We start from the raw sequence: 22,753 nt of genomic DNA, 5'->3' as shown, positions 1-22,753 counted from the left end.
GTAGTGAGAGGGTAATTGTAGTTTGTAGGTGACGGGGTTAACCTGTTCCACGATGGTGAAGGGACCAACAAATCGGGGACTTAACTTGCGAGAGGGCAGTCGCATGCGTATGTCCCGGGTGGATAGCCACACCTTTTGTCCGGGTGTGTATCTGGGTTCTTCAGACCTTCTTCTATCGGCGGTTACCTTGCTTCGACGGACTGCCCTCTGCAGATGTTGATGAGCCTCGTCCCAGACTCTCTCGCTCTCCCGGAACCAGTGATCCACTGCGGGGACATCAGATGGTTCGCCATCCCAGGGAAAGAGCGGTGGTTGGAAGCCCAGGACGCACTGGAATGGCGTGAGTCCGGTGGAGGGTTGCCGCAGTGAATTTTGGGCATATTCTGCCCAGCCCAAATACTGGCTCCAGGAGCTCTGGTGACCACTGCAGAAGGTCCTCAGGAACCGTCCCACCTCCTGAATCTTCCTCTCTGTCTGCCCGTTGGTTTGGGGATGATATCCAGAAGAGAGGCTGACGGCCACACCTAGGAGCTTGAAGAAGGCTTTCCATAGACGTGAGATGAACTGTGGACCTCTGTCCGACACAATATCTTCTGGAATACCAAATGACCTGAAGACTTGATTAAAGATATTGTCGGCTGTTTCAAAGGCTGTGGGAAGACCTTTCAGAGGGATTAGTTTGACAAACTTTGAGAATCTATCTACGATGACTAGAATACAGGTATTACCTTCTGACGAAGGGAGGTCAGTGATAAAGTCCACTCCTAGGTGTGACCAGGGACGGTTCGGAATCGGCAAGGGATGGAGCTTTCCAGCGGGTAGATGACGTGGGCTCTTGGATTGGGCACAGTCCTTACAGCCCTGAACATATTGCCTCACATCCCTTGCCATGTTTGGCCACCAGAATCGTTGGGATACTAGCGAGAGAGTATTGTTGATCCCTGGATGTCCAGTGCCTAGCGAGGTATGTAAGGAGTGGATCAGATCTACCCGGTGTTCAGGTGGTATGAACTGCCGATGAGGAGGGCATCCCGGCGGAGCAGGGGCTTCCGGAGTGGCAACGACTGGAGGAGCGTTCCAGGTGATCGGACAAATGGAGATGTGTTCGGGAAGAATCTTCGTTGGGAGTTCTTCATGATCGTGATGCTCGTGTAAACGAGAGAGAGCGTCTGCTCTTAGATTCTTGGGTCCTGGACGATAGGAAATGGAGAAATCAAAACGTGAGAAGAAAAGTGACCATCTGGCTTGACGTGGACATAGTCTCTTGGCCTCTTTGATATATTGGAGGTTTTTGTGATCTGTGATCACCTGGAACGGATGTTTGGCTCCCTCCAACCAGTGACGCCACTCCTCCAAGGCTAGCTTGATTGCTAGAAGCTCCCTGTCTCCTATGCTGTAATTCTGCTCCGCCGGGCTCAACTTCCGAGAGAAATAGGCACAGGGATGCAGTCGGGGCGGTGTATCATGATGTTGGGATAATACTGCCCCGACGCCGGTGGTGGATGCGTCCACTTCCACCACGAAAGGAAGATTTGGGTCAGGATGAGTCAGGAGTGGGGCCCTTGTGAACTCCTTCTTAAGAAGGCGGAAGGCTGCGGCTGCTTCTTTGGTCCACTCCAGTCCTTTGGGTTTACCCTTGAGGAGATTAGTGAGAGGTGATGTAATCCTGCTGTAGTCCTTGATAAACCGTCTATAAAAGTTAGCAAACCCAAGAAACCTCTGGAGCTCCTTAATGGAAGTGGGTTCTGACCAGGATAGAACAGCCTCAATTTTCTTCCCATCCATACGTATACCGGTTTGGTCAATGATGTATCCCAAGAAATGAATCGACTTCTGGTGGAATGAGCATTTCTCCGCTTTGAGGTAGAGGTGATGTTCTCTCAATGTGTGTAGGACCTCCGCAACGTGTTGGCGATGTTCGGCCTCACTCCGGGAGTAAATGAGGATGTCATCTATGTACACTATTACAAAGTGGTGAAGAAACTCCCGGAGGACTTCATGAATGAAGTTTTGGAATACGGAGGGGGCGTTGACCAGACCGTAAGGCATGACCTCATATTCATAGTGGCCAGTAGGGGTCACGAATGCTGTCTTCCATTGGTCCCCCTCACGTATTCTTATCAGATTATACGCGCTGCGGAGGTCCAATTTAGTGAAGACTTTAGCTTCTCGGAGCTGTTCCAAAGCGGCTGGTACCAGAGGAAGGGGATATCGGTATTTTACTGTACCGTTATTTAGGACCCTGTAGTCGATGCATGGACGCAGCCCTCCGTCCTTCTTGGCCACAAAGAAGAAGCTTGAGGCGGCTGGTGATTTTGAGTGACGTATGTACCCCTGACTCAGAGCCTCCCTTATGTAATCTTCCATTGCCTGATTCTCTGGAAGCGAGAGCGGGTAGATCCTACCTCTTGGCAACTGGGCATCTGGAACTAGGTCGATCGCGCAGTCCCATGGCCGATGCGGCGGTAGCTGGGAAGCTCTCTTGGGGCAGAAGACATCATGAAAGGAGCTGTACTCCTTAGGAATGTGGATAGACTGCTTCTCAGGAGGACTCTCGACCGATGTTGTAAACAAAGAAATGGGGTTCCGACCTTGAAGAGGGAGATTTGGAAAACAGGTAGGTGTACATCCAGATCCCCATTTCTTTATCTCTCCTGTGCCCCAAGAGATGATGGGATCGTGCTTCACCAGCCACGGGCGCCCTAGAATGATGTCCATATTTGCACCCTCCAGAACCAGAAATTGAATCCTCTCTTGATGTAACAACCCCACTTGAAGAAGGATGTCTTCGCATTGTCGATGGATACGGGTCGAAGATCGAGTGCACTGGGTTATCGGTTGTATCTGGTATATATGCGAGGACGCCTCAGTACGTAGGTGGAGTTGACGACAGAGGGATTGGGAGATGAAGTTCCCTGCTGACCCGGAGTCGATGAGGGCTGTGACAAGGAGAGAAATAGAGGCAGTAGTTATTTGTACGGTGGTAGTAAGTGGTTTACATTGTTCAATATTCGTACTGAATACACTCACTGAAGTCCGAATGGGACGAAGGGGACACTCCATACGGGTGTGTCCACTGACACCGCAGTATAGACACAGACCCCGGGTCAGCCTCCTCTGTCGTTCCGCGGATGTCAGTCTTCCAGACTCTATTATCATGGGTTCTGGTTCTGGAGAGGCTGTTGACTCAGGCGATTGGAGGAGTGCAGACGAGGGGGGTGATGGTGTCCTGTTGATAGGAACGGCGACGATCGGAACATCGGAGAGAATGTTGGATGAATCTCTCCAGACCCATAGTATCATCTAATGTGGCCAGCTGGATTCGGAGAGTGGGTTCCAAGCCGAGCCGGTACGTGGTCAACAACGATCTCTCATTCCATCCACTTGCAGCTGCTAGAGTGCGAAACCGGAGAGCATATTCCTGTGTAGATAGAGTACCTTGCTTTAGATGATACAGCTGCTCTCCAGCGGCTACTTCCCCATCAGAACGTCCAAACACCTCTTTGAAATACTCCGTGAAGGTAGTGATGGAATTCATGACCGGCCCGGCTTGGTTCCAGATCGTCTCAGCCCATTTAAGTGCAGGTCCAGAGAGTAGTGATACGATGTAGGCGATCTTTGACTTATCTGTGGGATATAGAGAAGGTTGCATTTCGAATATGAGGGAACATTGTAACAGAAAACCATTGCACTCCCCCGCTCCGCCTGAGTAGGGCGCTGGTCGGGCCATGGGACTGGAAGGAAGGGCCGAAGAAGAAACTGTGGAGGCGGAAGTGCTCGGTGCTGGTGGTGCGTTGGAAAGTGGAGCTGGTGGCTGTAGAATCCGCTTCAACTGGTCCACCAGCTCTTGAAAGTGATCGGGGGTGCTCATGTTGTCGTCGTTATTGGTCCGGGCTTCTGTTATGAAGCGGACAGGAGACAGAGGTAAGGAAACGTTAGGGTGTTTATTGAATGACAACAAGGAGCACATGAAGGATAGCCAGGAGGATCAGGAATGATGTTGGGGTCTTCTCCTCCGTGGCTGGGTAACAGGAATACACGAGGATGGACAGCACACACCAGATACAGCTGACAGAGGATGACACAGACTTGGAAGGACTGGAAGACAGGACGATACGGGAGGACCAGGAAGACTAGGGAGGAATACAAAGAGAACAGGTAAGTAAATCGTTTGTTTAGCTGAGGATGACTACGCTGAGTGGTCGCTCAGTTGTCCGCTTTCGTCGAGACGAGCCCGGACAATGAGCGACTGGAGTGCTGTGCTTTTATCTGGTGCTCGTGAATGTGATGCAGCTGTGTGCTCATTAGAAGTCAGGTGATGGTGATCTTCGTGAGTGGGGATCGTGAGAGCCTGACCAATCCGTGACACAGTCCCAGAAGCTGACATCTTGCTGGAGAGAAGAAAAGATCTGGAAAAGGAAGTAGAAAACTTAAAACGCAGTTTGATTAGCGAGGTATGCACATTAAGACAAGTGAATTTCTGTGAACATGGATCTCATTCACTAACATTGCGTATGCACAAATTTATGCCTGAAATGTTCGTACGGATGTTTTTTTTTTTTAACAAGTAAATCATGGTTAATTAAAACTTTTGTACTAAAATGTATTCTAAATCTACGAAACAACTAAAGAACAACTTATGCCACATGTACACAATAATCATTTACGCCCTGAGCCTTATCAAACACGAATATAGAACCTTGCAGTAATATTTACTATATTACCCATTATATTGTATTTTATTAATGCCTACCCCAACCCTAAACATACCCCTCACAGTAATGTACAAATATTAATTTCCTACCACTGTTACAAAAATGATGTTATATTGATGTAAGTATTCACAGCTGTATCCCATCTAGACTTTACCACAGACAATGAGTTTAAGTACAAGCTCATGTGCATACTCACGTTTTATGAATTTGGCGGAATGTTTTCGTGAGAGCTTCAAATGTGTGTATAAATACGAAAATGCACACAATTATTAGTGAATGAGACACATTGTGTTTTAAGATGCAGTTTATGTATGTTTTCAAATGTGTTTATTTGGGAGTAGCAGTCTATGGCAGGGATGAAGGTCCAGCTGGTTCAAGAGTATGTTGAGAAGGAACAGGCTTTGATTAGAGAGTCTTATCGCCGCAGAGATGAGCTTCATCACCTTCATCATCTCATACTTATCAAAACAGACGAAAGAGAGCAGAAGAGCCGTGAGCTACTGAAAGCACAGGTTATTTACATTACATTACATTTGCCTCATATTGCATTTACCTCTCAGTCCGCATTTATTCACAAATGTCTAGCTGTATTGCTGTCAAATGTTTTTCATATGACAGTTTGGAACAACATGAGGGTAAATAAATCATGATTAATAGATCATTTTCTTTTTCATGCTTACTGATCGATATGATTGTCATTGCAGCTGAAATATAAGCAAGCCAAGCAAGAACTGCAAGGAAAAGGACTGGTTATACAAGAACACATTAAACAGACTAAAGAGACGCAGTCAAGGTACTTACTGCTGATTAAACAGTACTGTAGAGATGGACTGAAACAGAACTGGCTGATGCTAAAGCAAAATAGAATTTTAATATGCTTTTGTTTTTCTTTTATTTGCCTGATTTAAAACAAGCTTAGTTTATTAACCTGCTGTATAGTCTGATTGGTAAATATGCTCTTTATGTTACCCTAACCAGGCTGGGTGTGTTTGCTAAGCTGTATGAAGTCACCAAGTCTGAGCGAAACAAATACCTCAGTCTAATTCAAATCTCAGACCAAAACCTGGCATTGGTGCAGGAGAAGCTGGCTAAACTGGAAGAAAACCTCAAGACACTGCAGTCCACTGCTATCAGCAAAGACAAGTTCTGTACCTTTCACATGCATCTACTATTTTTTTTTTTTTTTTACAATCTGACTACCTACCACAAAGTAACACTTACATTTGCAGTGAAGTGCTTTGAGTGTGCATTTTTGTTTGATGTTTGACATTATTTGAACTGAGATATGTAGATAGGGTGGGACATAAAGTAGCTCCTGTCGCTTTAAAAAAAAAAACAACCAATAGTGTTTTATTTTGAGTCCCGAGTTAAACTCAAGCACATATATAGAGTCCTAAAGGGACAGGATATGTCAGAAACTAGAGAGCATTTGTTTGGTCTGAAGATTTAATGAGAAACTGAAGTATTAATTGACATCAAAAACATTAAGAATATCTCTAGATTACAGATATTCTTAAGACTAACATGCTGAGACCGACATCTGCTTTCTTTTAATTTCACTGAGATTTTAAAGATTGCTCAACAATGAGATTCAGTTTTGCTTGTATGGTTGAGTTTCTGTTTGTGTTCACTGATCCAAACTAAATCCAATGTGAGGCCACTGTAAAAGATAATGACAAAAAGTCATGTCAACAAATGTTTATATTAAGCTGAAAAAAATTGACATAATATTTAAGTCTGTTTGATTAATGTAACTTGAGATATTAATTTGATTCAACTAAAATATATTAATTTGATTCAAGAATTTTAATCAGTGTCCATTTATTGTCTGCAGGTTACTGCAGAGGTCTCGTCTGCAACACTCTCACAGCTACAAGCTAAGAGACAATCTAAAGAAGGAGGTCTCACGAACATTACAGGCTTTGCAGGAGATGCAACAGAATCGAGAGGAGCAAAAACTAAAACTCAGGAAGCTCACAGACACCGTGAACATGCTAGAGCAAAAAAAGCTACATATCCGCAAGTGCTATGAGGCCGAACTGCAAAAGCGCAATCAGGCGTGAGACATAGAGTCTGGGGATACAAATCTGGCAGGTGAATTCTCACAGACTATGCTGATATTTGTATGTGTGGTTTTGTTCCCAGGTCTGTGCAGCTTGCAGAAAGAGATAAGGAATGGCGTATTTACAGTGAGAAGCTCAATAGACTGGTGAAAATGTCTGAAAAGAGCAACTTGGAGATGTATGACATAGAAGATGAAATCAGAAACTTGAAAATGGAACAGAAAGAAGAAGAAAGACAGAATGATCTGCACAAAAAACAGTTGTCAAACAAACTAGCCCTGGAAGAGGAGTGTGTCTTATTACAGATACAGGTACCTGGATCCCAATTTTGAAACTACTGTGGAACATTTATCTGTTTAAAAAAAATTGCATCAGATGCACACAAATATTTGAATCAAGTGCCAACATTGCAATCTCTAACAGAACAAACACTATAATGCAATGGAATGTATGTAAAGGTTAGATTTAGTGCCCTCTAAAGTGCCACACATACCCACACACAGAGATGTGTTGTTTTTACCATTTATAGTCCCTTCTGTAACTGAAATAAACCATCTCAGTGAAAATCCGCCTGATAGGTTTATAGCCCTCTGTGTTTAATCAACAGAGTCTCTGCATATCAACTTCACTGCATTAGAACAGATCAAATAAACAGTACTATTTAATAAGACTTTAAAATCTTTAAATAATGCCTCGTGTCCTTAGACCAGGGGTGTCCAAACTCGGTCCTGGAAGGCCGCTGTCCTGGAGAGTTTAGCTCCAACCCTAATCAAACACACCTGAACCAGCTAATCAAGCTCTTACTAGATATACTAGAAACTTCCTGGCAGGTGTGTTGAAGCAAGTTGGAGCTAAACTCAGCAGGACACCAGCCCTCCAGGACCGAATTTGTACACCCCTGCCGGTACTGTAGTTGGAAGTACAATTTTTCACATCACGCACATTAGTCACTAATACAACATACTGTAACTGATATTCTTAAATCAGCATCAATTAGCATATTAGATTTGTTTCTTAAAAATGTAACTTTGCAGTAACAGAATGACTGAAATTTTACAATAAGATATAACCTAAAACGGTACTTCTAAATATTTCACAATAATATTATTACCCTATATTTTTATCAAATGAGTATGAAAGTATGAGAGACTTTAAAAAACATTTAAACATCGTACTGATTTCAAACCATTGCACAGTAATGTACAGTATGTTATATATATAAAAGGACTTTACATGAAATGTGAATAAATTTGAAAAATATAAACTGCTCAAAACAGAATGGGCAGAATTTTTAGGTATGATGATGTCTCAGTTTATATTAGGCATCACAGGATGTCCTGTACCAACACTTGTATAAGACCCTGGACAAGCCAAGAAAATCATCCTACTCTTCATGGAATGTCAGGGAAACTGCCAGGCATACACAAAGGATTAAGACTATGCACCCAAACATCGTCTTCACCATCCCACCTTCTATTACTGTATTTCATTAGGTTTCTTAAGAAGGCTTTCATTCATCTGCTTGTGCAGAACTAAAAGACGACCTTTAACTCCTTGGCCTGTGAATGTGTTGTGGGCTCGTGTGTTGCTCTTCCTGGCTTTAGTCTTACATATTTCCTAATTTTTTACAAGGATAAACATCTAGCAATGGATATTAACCTGATACATTTTTTCATTTTGATTTATTTAGCACATAATTAAGACAAGCAACGTACAGCAATTCTTGATCGGTTCAAGTTGGTTTTATGTTGTTTGTGGAGACTTTTCAAATCATTCTGCTTTCAAATGAGCACAACAAAACAAGCATCTCTTCTCGTGTTGGCACCAGATGATTTCTCTGTTTTGTGACAAGCACAGTGACACATCTGCCGCCAGCTTGACGCTGTATAACCAGCCATAAATAAGACAGAAAATACATCTGTTTTGCTGTGTACGGACTGTGCATGTGTAATGAGACACAAGGGTTTCAAATGAGTCCACTGTTTTAATTGTGTCCTGATGGTGTGGCTGTTTTTTTCTGTCATAGATGTCTGAGATGAATGACAGAATGTCTGAGCTGGAAGAGGCTTGTGTGGAAGATAACAGAGCAAGACACCTGAGCGGAGAAGATCTATCTCCTGAGGAGCTCATTGAGAAGATTGAACAGGTAAAATACTTGTAAATAATTTGGGGTTTAATTATTTGCTAAAGAGTTTATTGTTGGTCTAGTTTATCAACCACAATTACCAATGTCAAATTAATTTCCAGAACTTCAGGAATTAATTATTTTTATTAATATTTTAATTATGTTTCTTTAAGTACTAAGTTTACATGTTTTGAATTATTTAATATAATCAAATAATTTGGTAACACTTTATTTTGATGGTCCATTTGAGTAGACTGTCTGCTTAATATCTGTTTATACTGCTCCTTCAACAGACATTTAACTGACTAACGACTTAACTTTGCAAGTACATGTCAACTTACACTAACCCTAACCTCAACTCTAACAGTCCACTTATAATCTAACGAGAATTAGTTAGCAAGTAGATGCAATGTGGCTCAAAATAAAGTGTGACCAATAATTTTTGTTGTTGTAACCTCTATAGTAAATAATTGTAACATTCCATTATTTATAATTAGCATTTTCAGTCATATTTTCTATCCCTCAACTGGTTTGTGTTATACAAATATACTGTTCACACTTTACAATAAGGTTTCATCAGTTAATGTATTAACTAACATGAACTAATTATGAACAATGCTTATACAGCATTTATTAATCATAGTTTAACATTTACTAATGCATCATTAACATCCAAATTCAGGCTTGTTAACATGAACTAGCAATGAAGAACTGTATTTTCATTAACTAACATGAAAAAATACTGTAATATATTGTTTATTGTTTGACATGTTAGTAAATATAACCTTATTTTAAAGTGTTAACCATATATAGCATGTACCTATTTACACGTTTTATTATAGAAAATATAATAGAGGCAGTCTCAATTGTTAAAAAAACCTCAGTGTGATCCAACATAATTAAGAACATAACATATTTTTATCACATTCCATTCTTTTCTATTGGGCACATTATTGTATAAATATTTTAATTAGTTTTTTGATATAGCTTGTGTTATACATTGTATGTTCTTGTTGACATATTTTACTGAATAAAATACAACGTTGACCTTAATTTAATTTAATTTATATAGTCAATCTATTCTACAAATTCTCCGATTTAGAATGATAATGAACTGATATCTTACATGAATTACCTACTTGGTTAGAAGAAGTATGGACTACTACAGATAAAAATCTAGTGGAAAAGCAATTGTGGATTTCGCTTACTGGTGCTGTATTTATGTGTGTGTTTAGTTGGAGATACACCTGGCAGATAAAGAGGCTCAGCTCTTGGAAATGGAGCTTGTGTGTGAGCAGGTTGGACGCCTTTCCAAGCGCATCCAAATCAAAGCTGACAACAGTAACGAAGACACACTCCATCTGGCCAAGAAAGTGAGTTTACAGACACATTTGCTTTGACAAAACAGCACTGTTGTTTAAAATCAGCCCTTGACAAGGTTTCCTTTAGAATTTGCATAGATATAAAGTACACAAATGATGTCTCAAGACCCTGCAGATCTCAAGAACTCCCAAAAAACATCAGTCGCCCACATTAATAAACCACAGAAAGCATATTTGCTCCAATCCAGCCCTCATCTTGACTGAACCTCAAACTGATGTGGCGTGTTAATGTAAACACAGAGGGTCAAGAAAAGCCAGCATTTGAAGCATAATCATTTAGGATGTGTTTTTCTTTTAGGTGAATGAACTGCAGGCTCAGATCAGAAAGCGCAGCCGTAAAATGATGGCGGTGGTAGCAGAGCTGTCCATGCGGAAAGCCGAGTGTATGGGCCTGCAGCAGGAGATGAAGGAAAAGGAACTGCAGCTGGACTTGTGTCAGAAGCGTGTGGAGCAAGGTTTGCCCCCGTCAGATAGCATTGAGAACGAGTGGCTGCGTCACCTTCAAGATCAGCACAGACGCCAGGAAGATGCTGAGAGAAAAGCTATGGTAAGACTCTGAATGCCATCAAACAGACACAAAAACCTAAAAAATCATGGTGTGCTTATTCATCAATACCTCTACTGAACATTATGAACATATTAATCAAATATAATATATGGTGTATGTAAACACTTTTTCAGGAACACGAATGTTCCTCAGTTTAATTCTTACTGCCATAATTTACTCATCTTCTGAGTTTTTCTTCTGTTGAACACAAAGGAAGATACAGGTAAGCTGGGTTGGGAAAATTACTTTTGAAAGTAATGCATTACGATATTGAGTTACTCCCCCAAAAAGTAAATAATTATGTTAGTTACATTTTATGGTAAGTAATGTGTTAAGTTACATTTGATTTACTATTGTGTTACTTTTTATTACCTGGCTGAGGCATGATCTCTTTCAGAACTTTTTTTCCTGTTTTTTTAATAGAGGAGCTCTGCAATTAACAACACACTGTATAACCTACACCTATATTTACCTTTAAAAAAACACATAAAAAAATATTTTAGGATAATGTTATCAGAGAACTTCCTGACCCCAGAGCTATACATGTCCTATATACATATTGAAAGTTTAAAGCAATGTGTTTGCTTCTTTTGTAATATTTGTCTAAAGTAAAATCACTGTCTATTGAGACTATCCTCTTTTCCTTTTCTTCGATGCGTTCAAAATAATGAACACATTATCTCATTGACTGTGTGATTCATTGTGACTAATTTTAATTTAGCAATTTATTTTTTAAAAGCTAGTTAATTAAACTAAAAAGTAACTCGCGTTACATTAAAAAAAAAGTGACTCAAGTATTATTACTTATTTTTTTAAAGTAATGCGTTACTTTTCTCATTACTTAAGAAAAGTAAAATGACTTCCATAGTATTTTTTGTTCCTACAATAGATAGATAGATAATTTTTTTAGAACATCTGTTTTGTGTTCAACAGAAGAAAGAAATTCATAAAAGTTTAGAACAATTAGTGAGTAAATGAGGAAACTTTCACTTTTTTGAGTTAACTTTTTTACTTTATCTTTTATATCCACACACTTAATTAAATATTTTTAAAATTATTTTATTAATATGTATTGAGAAACCATTTATACAAAGATTAAAAATTATTTCAAATTTTGATATACATATCTATCTTTAGTAATGAAAACAATGTAATGATTTCAAAAAAAGCTGAGAAAAGGGTAGGGGGAATTAATGAAAATGTGCAATCACCAAAATGCAATTTTATATTTTATTTTTTATTTTAAAATAACATAGTCGAAAAATTTTTACTTCTCTGTTTTAACTGGTTCATTCCACTACAAGGGGAATGGGGGTCAAAACAAATCTGTCCAAAGTGTTAAACTATTATATTATATATTTAGGTAAATATATAAGGTCACAGTTTAATTTTAGATACAGTTATAGTTATTAACAAATCATTATGACTTTAGCCTCAATAAACTCCTAATTAATACTTATTAATGTAGTTTTTGGGTTTAGGTATTGGTTGGTTTAGGAATGTAGAATAAGATCATGCAGAATATATACTATACATGTACTATGCACTATATAATAATCCACTAGTTAATAGTGAGAATTGTTACCTAAAATAAAGTCTTAAGAAAATTATACCACATGATTATTAATATCATGTTACATTATACTAACACTCTACTATACTATTTCTGTGATTGTTTGTTAGCTGGCAGAGGAAGACGAGTGGAACCAGCTTCCAAATGGTGTTTACACCACGGCTGAGCTTCGACCCAATGCTTACATCCCCATTGACGATCCTTTGCCAGTACCCAAACACTACGGAGCCCTCACCCCCTTTAAACCCACTGAACCCGGTGCCAACATTCGCCACATTCGCAAACCAAAAATCAAGCCTATCGAGATCTAGAGTGAGTCTCACCTGCAAACTGGTGATGCATACAGATATAGAAATAAAAGTCCTGATGTGCTCCCAGTTTTGAAGAATCTGGTCCATTTCCTTAGATCTAATGATGCTATTGTAAGACTTGACTGTCATATGGGTCTTATTTCTACACTTAGCAGCCAAGTGAAGCTCCTGGTGGTGGCATGATGGGAATTCACAGAAATTCTTTAGAGACCTGCCAGAGCTGAAGGTCGGGAGAGGAGTTAGACATGATGCTATGCCCTGTGGAGCCATGCACAGCTGAAACCATTTAAGCAGAAATCATTTACAGCATTTTAGAATTGCATTTAGAGTAGTATTGTCTCTAATAGGGGTCAAGGAGATTGCCTTATCTAATACTTGCGTGGTTTATCTTTTGCCAGTTATTTTAAATGGGTTTTATACTTTGGCATTTCATCAACCTTTGACATAGGAGTAGCTAAAGCTTGATAGAGGATTTCATTAGTAGTTTCGTTTTCATACAGCTCAAAGGGCTTTACAGAAAAGTAACCAATAACCTTATAAACACAGCTGCAAAATGAATATCATGCCTTACAGGCTTAACAGCATTATCGCAAACATACAGCAGGAGTAAACTAAAGTAACCATTCAGGAAATTGCTATCAACAAAAAGCATACAAAAGAACATATGATCTTTTATTTTGTATTCAAAAAATATTTACAAATGTACCCAACTGACCCCATACAACATCTGGAGAGAAAAAAATCCCTTTTTTGTTGGTGCTCTTCCATCGCATCTGGGTGTACAGAAAAGTGTGTGATTTTTCCCATACGTATTGGCATCACTAGATTCAGTACGTGTCCATATGGGTACTAAAATGTGATTTTTAAAGACTAGACAGATAGCAAAGGTGTTATTTTTGGTCAACAGCATAATTTTGGGCTTCAGTTTTTAGTATGACACTCATACATTTCTGTACATTATTATAGTCACCTGAAAGAACCCATAAGCTTTGTTCTTTGGTGAGGGCTTTTCCTCTATAATTTTTCCTCAATGTTTCCCTTTAAACTACTTTTTCAGTTTGTACTGGGCTGTTTTTACTTGACCTCGAAGCCCAGTTTGATCAGCGTCTGCTTTAAGGCTGTTTCCTCCACAAACCTGACATCCACATTCTCCTGCTCTTCAAACGGGTTCTGAGCTGAAATAAACCCCCCACAATAGCATTACCTTACTTTAATGGACAACATTGAATATCACAGAACATAGCTTATGAATGACTTCATCTCTCAAACCACATACCTTGTTCCTCCCTGTTGGAGAGAACTTTGGCGAGGTAGTTCAGAGGTAGAAAATCAGGATAGAAACTTGACATGCTGTAGTCCAAAAGTGCAGAGTCCTGAAAAAAAAGATCACGTGTTTTACTGGTAAACATTTGAGCATTTGCTCTGATTTAAGTGCCAAGACCATAATTCAAATTCCTAAGAATCAAAACACTTGATTTTCTCTAGAAAGAAGATGCATGTCTCACTGTCTAGTCATCTAGTTTCATCCCATTATTAATTACAGTTGTTTGGCAGATATTCAAAAGTTTCTCTCGTTAAAAAGCAACGCAATCTTACGGCACTTCATAACCTTTTCATTTAATGGCTAATTCATATTAATTTGTATGACCTCATTTGGACATTTTCATGCGATCTGCTCCTCCCCAATGAGGGGTAAGTTTATGTTTTCATATGAATCTGTACAAATTACCCACTTTTCTGACAATGCGTTAAGTAGTTACGTGTACACCCCCTGGCATATTCACCTTGCTCTCTGAGTCTTTGTCCAGCAGAGTCCTGATGTATTCTCTGGAGATGCTTGCAGAGGTTATGGGATGATCCCACCGTTGGCTCACTTTCTTATCGATATGCTAATTAAAGAAAGAAAAAAAACTATGTGAATGTATTAGGATTAATAACAACCCATTTTACAATCATAATGCGATATTCATGATTCAAATTAAAGGGATTAATCAACATGTTAAATTCTGTTTTCATTTACGGTCTGTATACCTGTTCCATACTGGAACTTATGATTTTCTTTTTTCTGTTAAAGGTCCCATAAAATGGATAAGATTTTCATTTGCCCAATCAAAAAATTATTATGATTTAACACATTTATTAATACAATAATAATAATAATAATTTAATAATAAAAAATATAGGTCAGGTCAGTATCCTCTGCAGTAAATAAATGGAGAACTTTTAAACAAATGTTACTGTAAGGAAAGAAATTAAAGAGCCCTTATGGGTTTTTGAAAATGACCTTCCATGCAGTGTGTAACACAGCTCCAAGTAATTGAAAACATCCACCTGAGGTTTAAATCTCAAAGTGCCCTTTATTTAAAACAATTAATTCTTTGAAAAATTAATTCTGTGAAATATTTGACTCAGAGTCGAATAAACGAATAAAAATATGATGTAAGCGAGTCATCAAAAAAGACCACCAAGAGCTGCAGTGTAAATGCAGCCTTATTGCTAATTTGATACTGAGCATTTAATTGCCATTTATAAGGGATTTACAAAGCATAAATAGTCCTCACTTTATATTAGGTCACAAAACTGCATGAAGTTGAGTTATTAAAGCATTTACTAACGTATATAGTAACCATTACTATATGCCTGAATGATAAAATATATAAATGTTAATTTGAATTTAGTTTATTATAGTTTATTAATCATTTACTTACTCATTCTGAAGTATTCTAAAAGCCACCAACTACTCTTAAATAGAAATAGTTTTTAGTTAGAAAAAGTAATTAGTTTTATAAACCATTTGGTTTATAAATATTTAATATTAAATTAATAGTAAAGTATGAAAATACAATTATTAAGCACATTATAAATGTGCTTATAAGTCAAGAATACAGCATGTGTATCTGTATTTATAAACTGCTTACTAACGTAAAATTATGTAGGATGCTTAACAGATAATGAGTTAACTATTTGCTAATGCTTAATAGATGATTCATAGTGTGTAGTTATTATAAAGTGTTACCAAGGCAGATTTTGATCAATTCACTTAGATTTTTTTTATTTATTTTATGTAATTTGCACATATCCTCAGTCATTTGTCTTTAAAAGAAAACATTTCTTAGTGTTAGGTCTTGTTACCATAGTGAAGCGTAGAACATGTTCTGAGAATAGAACGCATTCCAAAAGTGTACTTAAAGCCTTGTATTATAGGAGAATCTCTTGTGGGTTTGTTGTAGTGGCGTAGAGCAGGTGTGTCTTTCGTAGAGATTGAATATCTAAGTTTTTCAAGTCTCAGCGATTAAACATCTCCCCGTTTGAGTGATTCACGGTGCAAGACCGAAATCCTCATCCTATTCCAGCTTGCAAACCCTGAGTTTTAAAAAGTGTTTACAGGTAAAAGCCTGAAACCTTCAACCGATTTCTATCATGGTTGAGCTTCTTACACTGGATGTTGACCCCGCAACATCGGCTGCCAAAATGGAGAAGGACGGAGTTGGAGTGGAGGTTGAGATCTCTTTCTCCAAAGCCAGCAAGATCTCCAAGAGCCAGAAAGAAATGCAGCTGCTCAAAGAACAGCCTATAAACTGCACTAATAGTGAGTCATATTTACATTCTGATATGAGTATCCAGTGTTTTCCTGACTAATATACTTACTACTCAAAATTTATGTTTGTACAGTATCATAGACAGCTGTTTTCATAAAGAAATTCCTATAAAATCCACAGTATGCAGCAGTTTACCACTAACTTACTGTGAATCAATTACAGCAAAAGTACTGTTTTTACTGTATTTATCTTGTGGTATATATATTGACAGAATTGTATGTATATCTTCACTGTCATTTTTACAAAGCAACTTTAAAATACAGTAACATACCACATACAGTAAAATACAGTTGATATTACAGAAACAGTGAGACTATAGCAGGATGTATACTGAAAAAAATGATTCAAAGATGATTCCTTGGATTGTTTACAGATTTTTGTTTTTGGTCAATGTTCATTCTAACTTCATCTCAAATTACTGTGGAAAAGTGTGTAAAGATGTGCAATCATTTCTCTTTTAACAGGCGACAAGAAGGAGAAAGTGAAACAAAGAAAAAAGAAGAGCAAGATTGCTTCTTTTATCAGAGCCGCTTTAAAGTGGTTTTGCTTCTCTCCCAGCAATGAGCCATTCAGTCTTTCATCCTCTGAAGGTAAATGATGGTTTTGGCATCCACATATTTTTTAGATTATAATTAGGGTTGGGTACCGAAACCTGGTGCCGAATCAGCATATAATTTTGTAAACGTACTCAGTGAACGAAAACATAGCCCCAACCCAAGAAAAATAGAGTTCCCTGATTTTGATGACCACGTCTCCATAGGTTAGTAGGAAGCTAATGTAATATTAATTGCATAATGCAAATCTTAAAATCATACTAACAAACAAATGATCAAAAATAAATAAATTAATGCAATTTGATTCAAATATATAAAATATGAATCGATGTATACTTTAAACTTCAATTATATTGTTCAATGAAAATTATTAAAATATATTTTTGGTCAAATAAAAGATTTTTCTAAAGTCATCCACCATAATTTTGTGGCTTATACGTACTGGTTCAGATACTGTTTTGGCAGCGATACCGTTTTAAAAGTATTGATTTAGCATCGGTATCGATATAACCCCAAACGATACCCAACCCTAACTATAATGTTATGAATAAACTGTATTTTTAATCCCCCTTATCTGGAGTTTAACGTCTCATTGAAAACAACTGTGTACTATGTGCAAACTGCAATCATTTGTCTTTTAACAGATTATGAGATCTATGAGAAGATGGTGGTGAAAAAGGAAGAAGGGAAGAAGATAATGCAGGAGGAGGAGGTGGTAGAGAAGATGGAGGAGTTGATGACTGAGAAAGAGACTGATAACATGGATGAGGAGGAGGAGGAGAAGATGAAAAGTGTGGTGGAGGAGGACAAGATGGAAGAAGAGAAAAATGAGGAGGAAATAAAATACATTGAAAAGGAGGAGGAGGAGATGAAAGGAAATGAAAGTGAGAAAGAGAAAATAAATGACATTGATAAGAAGGAGGAGGAGGTGAAGAAGAAGAGGAGGATGAGAAGGAGGAACTGCAGGCTGGAAGAGGAGACGAAAGAAAAGGAAAGTGAGGAGGTGGAAAAGAACATGGAGGAGAAAGTGACAACAATTGACATTGTAAGGAAAGAGTGGGTGAAGAAGATTAGGATGATGAGGTGGACAAGGACGAGTTGCAGTTTGAAAGAGGAGAACATGACAAAGTACAGAATACAGAAGAAGCAGCATATGTGGCCCAACACCAGACCTGCCTCCAAGGCCCAAGCTGCAATACGGGGGAAAAACCGCCATATTTTATTATGGGGGCCGAGGAAAGTCTAAAATTCAATAAAGTTGTGTTGGACAAAAAAGAAAAACAGTGTGTTGTGTTTATCTGCTTAATTGTCTCCTTCAAAAGTGTTGAATGTGTTCAAAAGTGTGCTTACAGGTTTTAAACATTCTTTCAAATATCTTCTTTTCAGTTCAACCCGAAGAAAGAATATCAAACTGGTTTATAACAGCTAAATGCTGTGTAAATGATGACAGAATTATTTTTTTTGGTTGAACTATTCCTGTTAATGTTTAACTAGGTTAAAGATGCAGTAGGTGATCTGCCTAAATGCTAACCGGTTAGCATAATATCTTTGAAAGATGGTGCCTTCCGTGTCGTCCAAATCCACACCTCCTGAAATCATGAACGTGCACATTAAAGATGACAGAGACCCACTAGATCATGTCATCCGCCAGTTAGAGAACTTTATAGTAATTTATAATACTACAATTCTGAACGAAAACTGTATTATATCTAGCATGTTTTCAGTTATGTAGTCACTCTCTCATCAGTTCCACTCATCAGTCACACTCTCTCACGAGCTTTGCACTGTATGCTTAGTGATTGGCCGGCGGCGTGCAGGAATTACACTTATTACTAAGCCATACTTACATGCTATTTCAGACCGAAAATTGAAAGTAGCATGGTAAACAATGTAGGGAGCGTGTCACAGGTAGTCATTGTTCAAAAATGAACCAATGTGAATATAAAACCAACTTCAGCTCAGTAAAGCAGGCTAGGCAGAATAGCGCTACTTACTGATGTTTTGTTTTAATCTAAATAAAAATCTACATTATCGATGCTGTAAAAGGTCGCTGGAAGATTTCAGTGGCTGAACAACACTTCTATGCATATAACTTATTCATAACAACAAAATCTACACCAGCACAATAAAACATGTTTCTGAAGACAATCAGGCAAGATAATTAGGCAAGTCATTGGACTACAGTGGTTTGTTCTGTTAACTGGAAAACACAATTGTATTATCAGTTTTTAAGATATCTATAAGCTTGTGTGCTCCATAACAGTGACAAAATTCGCGTTTAGAAGATATAACACTGATAAAACCGTGTAAAGCTTGTAGTTGGTCACTTCCGCCTAAATGGGTCAACAGTTTTAATCACGTCAACCCATACCACAGTTTCTTATTTCAAATTATAACCAATCAAATGCTCTCTAGTATCTGACATGCTCTGCCCCCTTTGAGTCGCTTTTCATTTGATGTGCTTGATCTCAACCACTCTCACCGGCAGAGCGGTGATAAAACAAAACACTGTTGGTAGTTTTTAAAAAAGGGGAGAAGCTACACTATGTGCCACTGTATTTTCATGTTGAGATTACATCAAACATTGAATAAAAATGCATATTTCAGAGCACTTCACAGGACCTTTAAACACAAAAAAAAGGATATTTTGAAAAATGTTGGGAAATGGTAGCCAATAACATCCATAGTAGGAAAAGAATACTGTGGAAGTCAATGTTTTTTTTTTTTTTTTTTAACAATATTTGTAATCAACAGAAGAAATAATCAAGTAAATGATGGCAGAATCTTAATTTTTGAATAAACTGTCCCTTTAAAGGTTTTTTGAGTCAAAATGTTGGTGGGATATTGGGAAAAGATTGGATTTAAAGTTTGCACTGCTTTCATAAATTTCTAAAGATTTGTATCTTTAGATGTATTATTTGACATTGCTGCCACATTTATCACATGCATTTTTTTCCAGCATTAAGATGTTTTCAAAATTTTAATGACTGTAGCTCTGTTCCAATTTAGAGACTGGAACCTTCAAAATCATACAGCCATTTCAACGTAGTACAATAAATGTAGCATTGAAGGTTACAAGAAATATATCACAAATGAGGTCCGCTTAGATTCCAAGATTAGATCCTAAGAACAAGATTTTTTTGTGTAGATTTTGACAGTAACGCATTAAAAAAGGGATATACGAATGTACACAAAAAGTACTGCTCTTTGTCAATGATAGCTTTGAAGGATGCTTCGTCTGAATTGGGATACAGCTTATTACTATTTAGCTTGTTGTTAACCTTTTTAATCCTAGATTAAGTTTGATGAATGTTCCTGCAACAGATTCTTTGGAAGAACAGTCTTTGGAATAACATGCACTGATGATTCACTCCCAATAATAACACTAAAAACCGACAGTTTTTTCCCTTTATTTTCCAAAACCACTGGAAGAGGTGGGAAATTGGAACAGACAACTGGAGGAAAAAAAACACAGAACTGATCACCACAAGGGAAACAGGCTTGTTTTGTTTTTCTATTGCACCTGCTCCACTTTCTCACTTGGCTGCTTCAAGACTAGAAAATAAAGACTAAAGCCTAAGTACATGTCATGTCATGACTCACAAATACGTTTACATAATTTTTCTTCAGCACAGGATATTTACTGACATCTCCGAAACAGCTCTTACTGGGAAGTGAGGAAAAAGCAAGGCTGGGCTTCATAGGACAAAGATTTTAAGAGAAGACCCAAGTAGAAAAGTTACCTCAGGAAGTCTTTTCAGGATACTGAACTTCAGCTGCTCATTGGCGTCGCTGTTATCTAAATCTGGCATGAGGAAGATAGACAGAAAGAGTGAGAGAACATCAAATGCATTTTTACATTTTAGATTTTGCAGTTTTATCTAAATGCACTGTTTGATTGAAAAGTAACTAATTTTCTGCAGGTTACGGGTACGTTTTTATCCTTTGTTGTCCAAAGTTCCAAAGTAGCAGGTAATGTTAAACTAATGTTGCTATCTACTCTATATATTAAATAGACAGCTTTAGAAACAGTATATTACAATATGTGTTTTTAAATGTGTACCTGTCAGGAGGCGTGAAACAAATGGTTCTGTAAGTTGAAGAAGGCCATGATCCACATACTGGAGAAAAGTGTGCTGTGGGAGACAACGGACTCCAAGAACACTTAACAGTGTTGAATAACCTAGGCACAAATGCATACATATTAATACACTTAATATAACCAGTTAGCAGACAGAGCTGAAAAATCAGGTCTGTGTTTCTACTGTTAATCATCTTCCAGATAGGCCTGAGTCCTTGCAGAAGCATTTGTGTCAAAGAGCGGATCCACCCAAACAGATCTGGCATGCTTCAGATTTCTGAAATGGTCTCAATGGGTCATAGAATCGGACACACCCAAGATCTAAACTATATGGGATTTATTTGAATTTTGCAGACAGTTCCAGCGTTGATGTTCTTTGGTCATTAACGGGTGAACTTAAGATTTTTTTTTTTGGCATTATTAAGGAAACTACAACATGTATATATAAATGTATATATTAAGAAAGTAAACTGTGTAAAATCTAGTAAGATACATTTTGTTGCTCAAGACACTAATTTATGCCAAAAATCAAATGCAGAATTATGAATTTGGCAGTGAAAGCACAACACCATAATTCCTCATAAGTTTAAATCTCACAATTGTTTGATAATTCCTTTAAAAAGTCAAAATTGTGAGATATAAACTCATAATTGCTAGTTATAAACTTACAATTCAGAGAAAAACAATTATCAGTATTCCAAGTTAAAAGTCAGAATTTTGAGTTTACATCACTTAATTTCTCACAGCTGTGAATAAACAGCTATTCTGACTTATTTTATGATTCAGAGTCCTTAATCCTTATGAAGTAAATTAAAGGAATACGGCAAATTATGAAGTAAATTCAAGGAATACAAAAATTAAAATGTTCCCCCTTCCCATCTAACAGGTCATCAAAGTTGTCGGTGACTTTTTTTCTTCAGTAGTCATGACTGCTTTGAAGCACAGTGGTGAATCAATGACCACTGATTCAGCTAATAAGTGACCTGGATTTTCGATGACCTGATGGTGAGTAAATTAACTTGTCAATTATTATTTTTTGGAGAACGATCACTTCAAGTTTGAATCAATCAATCAATTAATCAATCAATCAATTAAATTAAGACCACTAAGTCTTGTGGCCTTCAAAAATTGTGGATAATGGGGTTAAAAAAGTGAACTGCTGGTGTATTGTTTTTTAACATCAAACTACTGGAATCAATTGCAAGTTTCTTCATGTGGGGAGGTATGTTTTGTTGAGTTCCTTCCTACATAGAGCATTCCAAATAAGTCACTTGTGAGGTCCAGATGCTCTTTTTTTAGCTGAAAGACAAAAAGGCAGCTCACAAGGCTTTTCTAAATGTTGTCAGACCTTCTCTTACCTGGAGGAAGAGGAAGACAGAGCCCTTTAGTGGCTTCCAGAATGCGAAACATCACATGAAACATGGCCCATTCCTCTGAGTTACCCTGCTGCTTACTATAACAGAGACAAGAATTGAAAGCTTTATATTCAAGTCTTCGCTTTCTTAAAAGGAAGTAAAACAAGGTGCACATACATGCAGAGCACCCAAGGGCCCAACTTCAGCTTCTGCCACACCAATTCCAACACATGCCAGATGAGTTCAAGCTAAACAAAGAGCATAGTCATATATTACTTAAATTATATTACACAAACAGCAGATTCAGGACAACACCCATCTCCTATAAAACTAGTGAGAATCTCTGAGGATGTTTATTGGAAAAAAAAACCATGGTGTCCTGAAGTGACAGCTGTCAGAGAGTGTACTGGATAATCTGAGTCACTTTCCCTTCCTGTTTTCATGGAGA

The 22,753-nt window shown here is 38.0% G+C and overlaps 3 protein-coding genes across 3 annotated transcripts in view; 2 read left to right on the top strand and 1 right to left on the bottom strand.

Annotated features, from left to right (window-relative positions):
• Window positions 1–13,496, top strand: part of ccdc146 (coiled-coil domain containing 146) — a 27,861-nt gene extending 14,365 nt beyond the window's left edge. The window contains exons 9-18 of the mRNA XM_056455612.1: window positions 4,378–4,454; window positions 5,057–5,227; window positions 5,420–5,508; window positions 5,694–5,858; window positions 6,550–6,774; window positions 6,861–7,089; window positions 8,805–8,924; window positions 10,139–10,276; window positions 10,584–10,832; window positions 12,516–13,496. Coding sequence (XP_056311587.1) covers window positions 4,378–4,454; window positions 5,057–5,227; window positions 5,420–5,508; window positions 5,694–5,858; window positions 6,550–6,774; window positions 6,861–7,089; window positions 8,805–8,924; window positions 10,139–10,276; window positions 10,584–10,832; window positions 12,516–12,716 — 1,664 coding nt within the window. The 3' untranslated portion in view covers window positions 12,717–13,496. The remainder of the gene's footprint in view (window positions 1–4,377; window positions 4,455–5,056; window positions 5,228–5,419; window positions 5,509–5,693; window positions 5,859–6,549; window positions 6,775–6,860; window positions 7,090–8,804; window positions 8,925–10,138; window positions 10,277–10,583; window positions 10,833–12,515) is intronic.
• The window catches only part of gsap (gamma-secretase activating protein), a 23,616-nt gene continuing 14,230 nt past the window's right edge, over window positions 13,368–22,753 (bottom strand). Inside the window, exons 25-31 of the mRNA XM_056455609.1 lie at window positions 22,483–22,553; window positions 22,309–22,403; window positions 20,933–21,052; window positions 20,613–20,674; window positions 14,501–14,605; window positions 13,993–14,089; window positions 13,368–13,891 (exon numbers count right to left, since the gene is read on the bottom strand). Coding sequence (XP_056311584.1) covers window positions 13,791–13,891; window positions 13,993–14,089; window positions 14,501–14,605; window positions 20,613–20,674; window positions 20,933–21,052; window positions 22,309–22,403; window positions 22,483–22,553 — 651 coding nt within the window. The 3' untranslated portion in view covers window positions 13,368–13,790. The remainder of the gene's footprint in view (window positions 13,892–13,992; window positions 14,090–14,500; window positions 14,606–20,612; window positions 20,675–20,932; window positions 21,053–22,308; window positions 22,404–22,482; window positions 22,554–22,753) is intronic.
• Window positions 15,818–16,913, top strand: LOC130222968 (uncharacterized). The gene is made up of 2 exons (XM_056455611.1): window positions 15,818–16,305; window positions 16,780–16,913. The coding sequence occupies exons 1-2, from the start codon at window positions 16,137–16,139 to the stop codon at window positions 16,911–16,913; spliced, it is 303 nt and encodes a 100-aa protein (XP_056311586.1). The 5' UTR covers window positions 15,818–16,136.

This window comes from Danio aesculapii, chromosome 4, assembly GCF_903798145.1.
Source record: "Danio aesculapii chromosome 4, fDanAes4.1, whole genome shotgun sequence".
In the NCBI taxonomy this organism is placed as follows: Eukaryota; Metazoa; Chordata; class Actinopteri; order Cypriniformes; family Danionidae; genus Danio; species Danio aesculapii.
This window is presented reverse-complemented; position numbering and strand designations above follow the sequence as displayed.

Excerpts from the sequence above, each read along its gene's own strand:
- LOC130222968 (XM_056455611.1), top strand. The coding sequence starts at position 16,137 with ATGGTTGAGCTTCTTACACTGGATGTTGACCCCGCAACATCGGCTGCC. Across the intron at positions 16,306-16,779 it reads GCCTATAAACTGCACTAATA|GCGACAAGAAGGAGAAAGTG; the intron begins GTGAGTCATATT and ends CTCTTTTAACAG.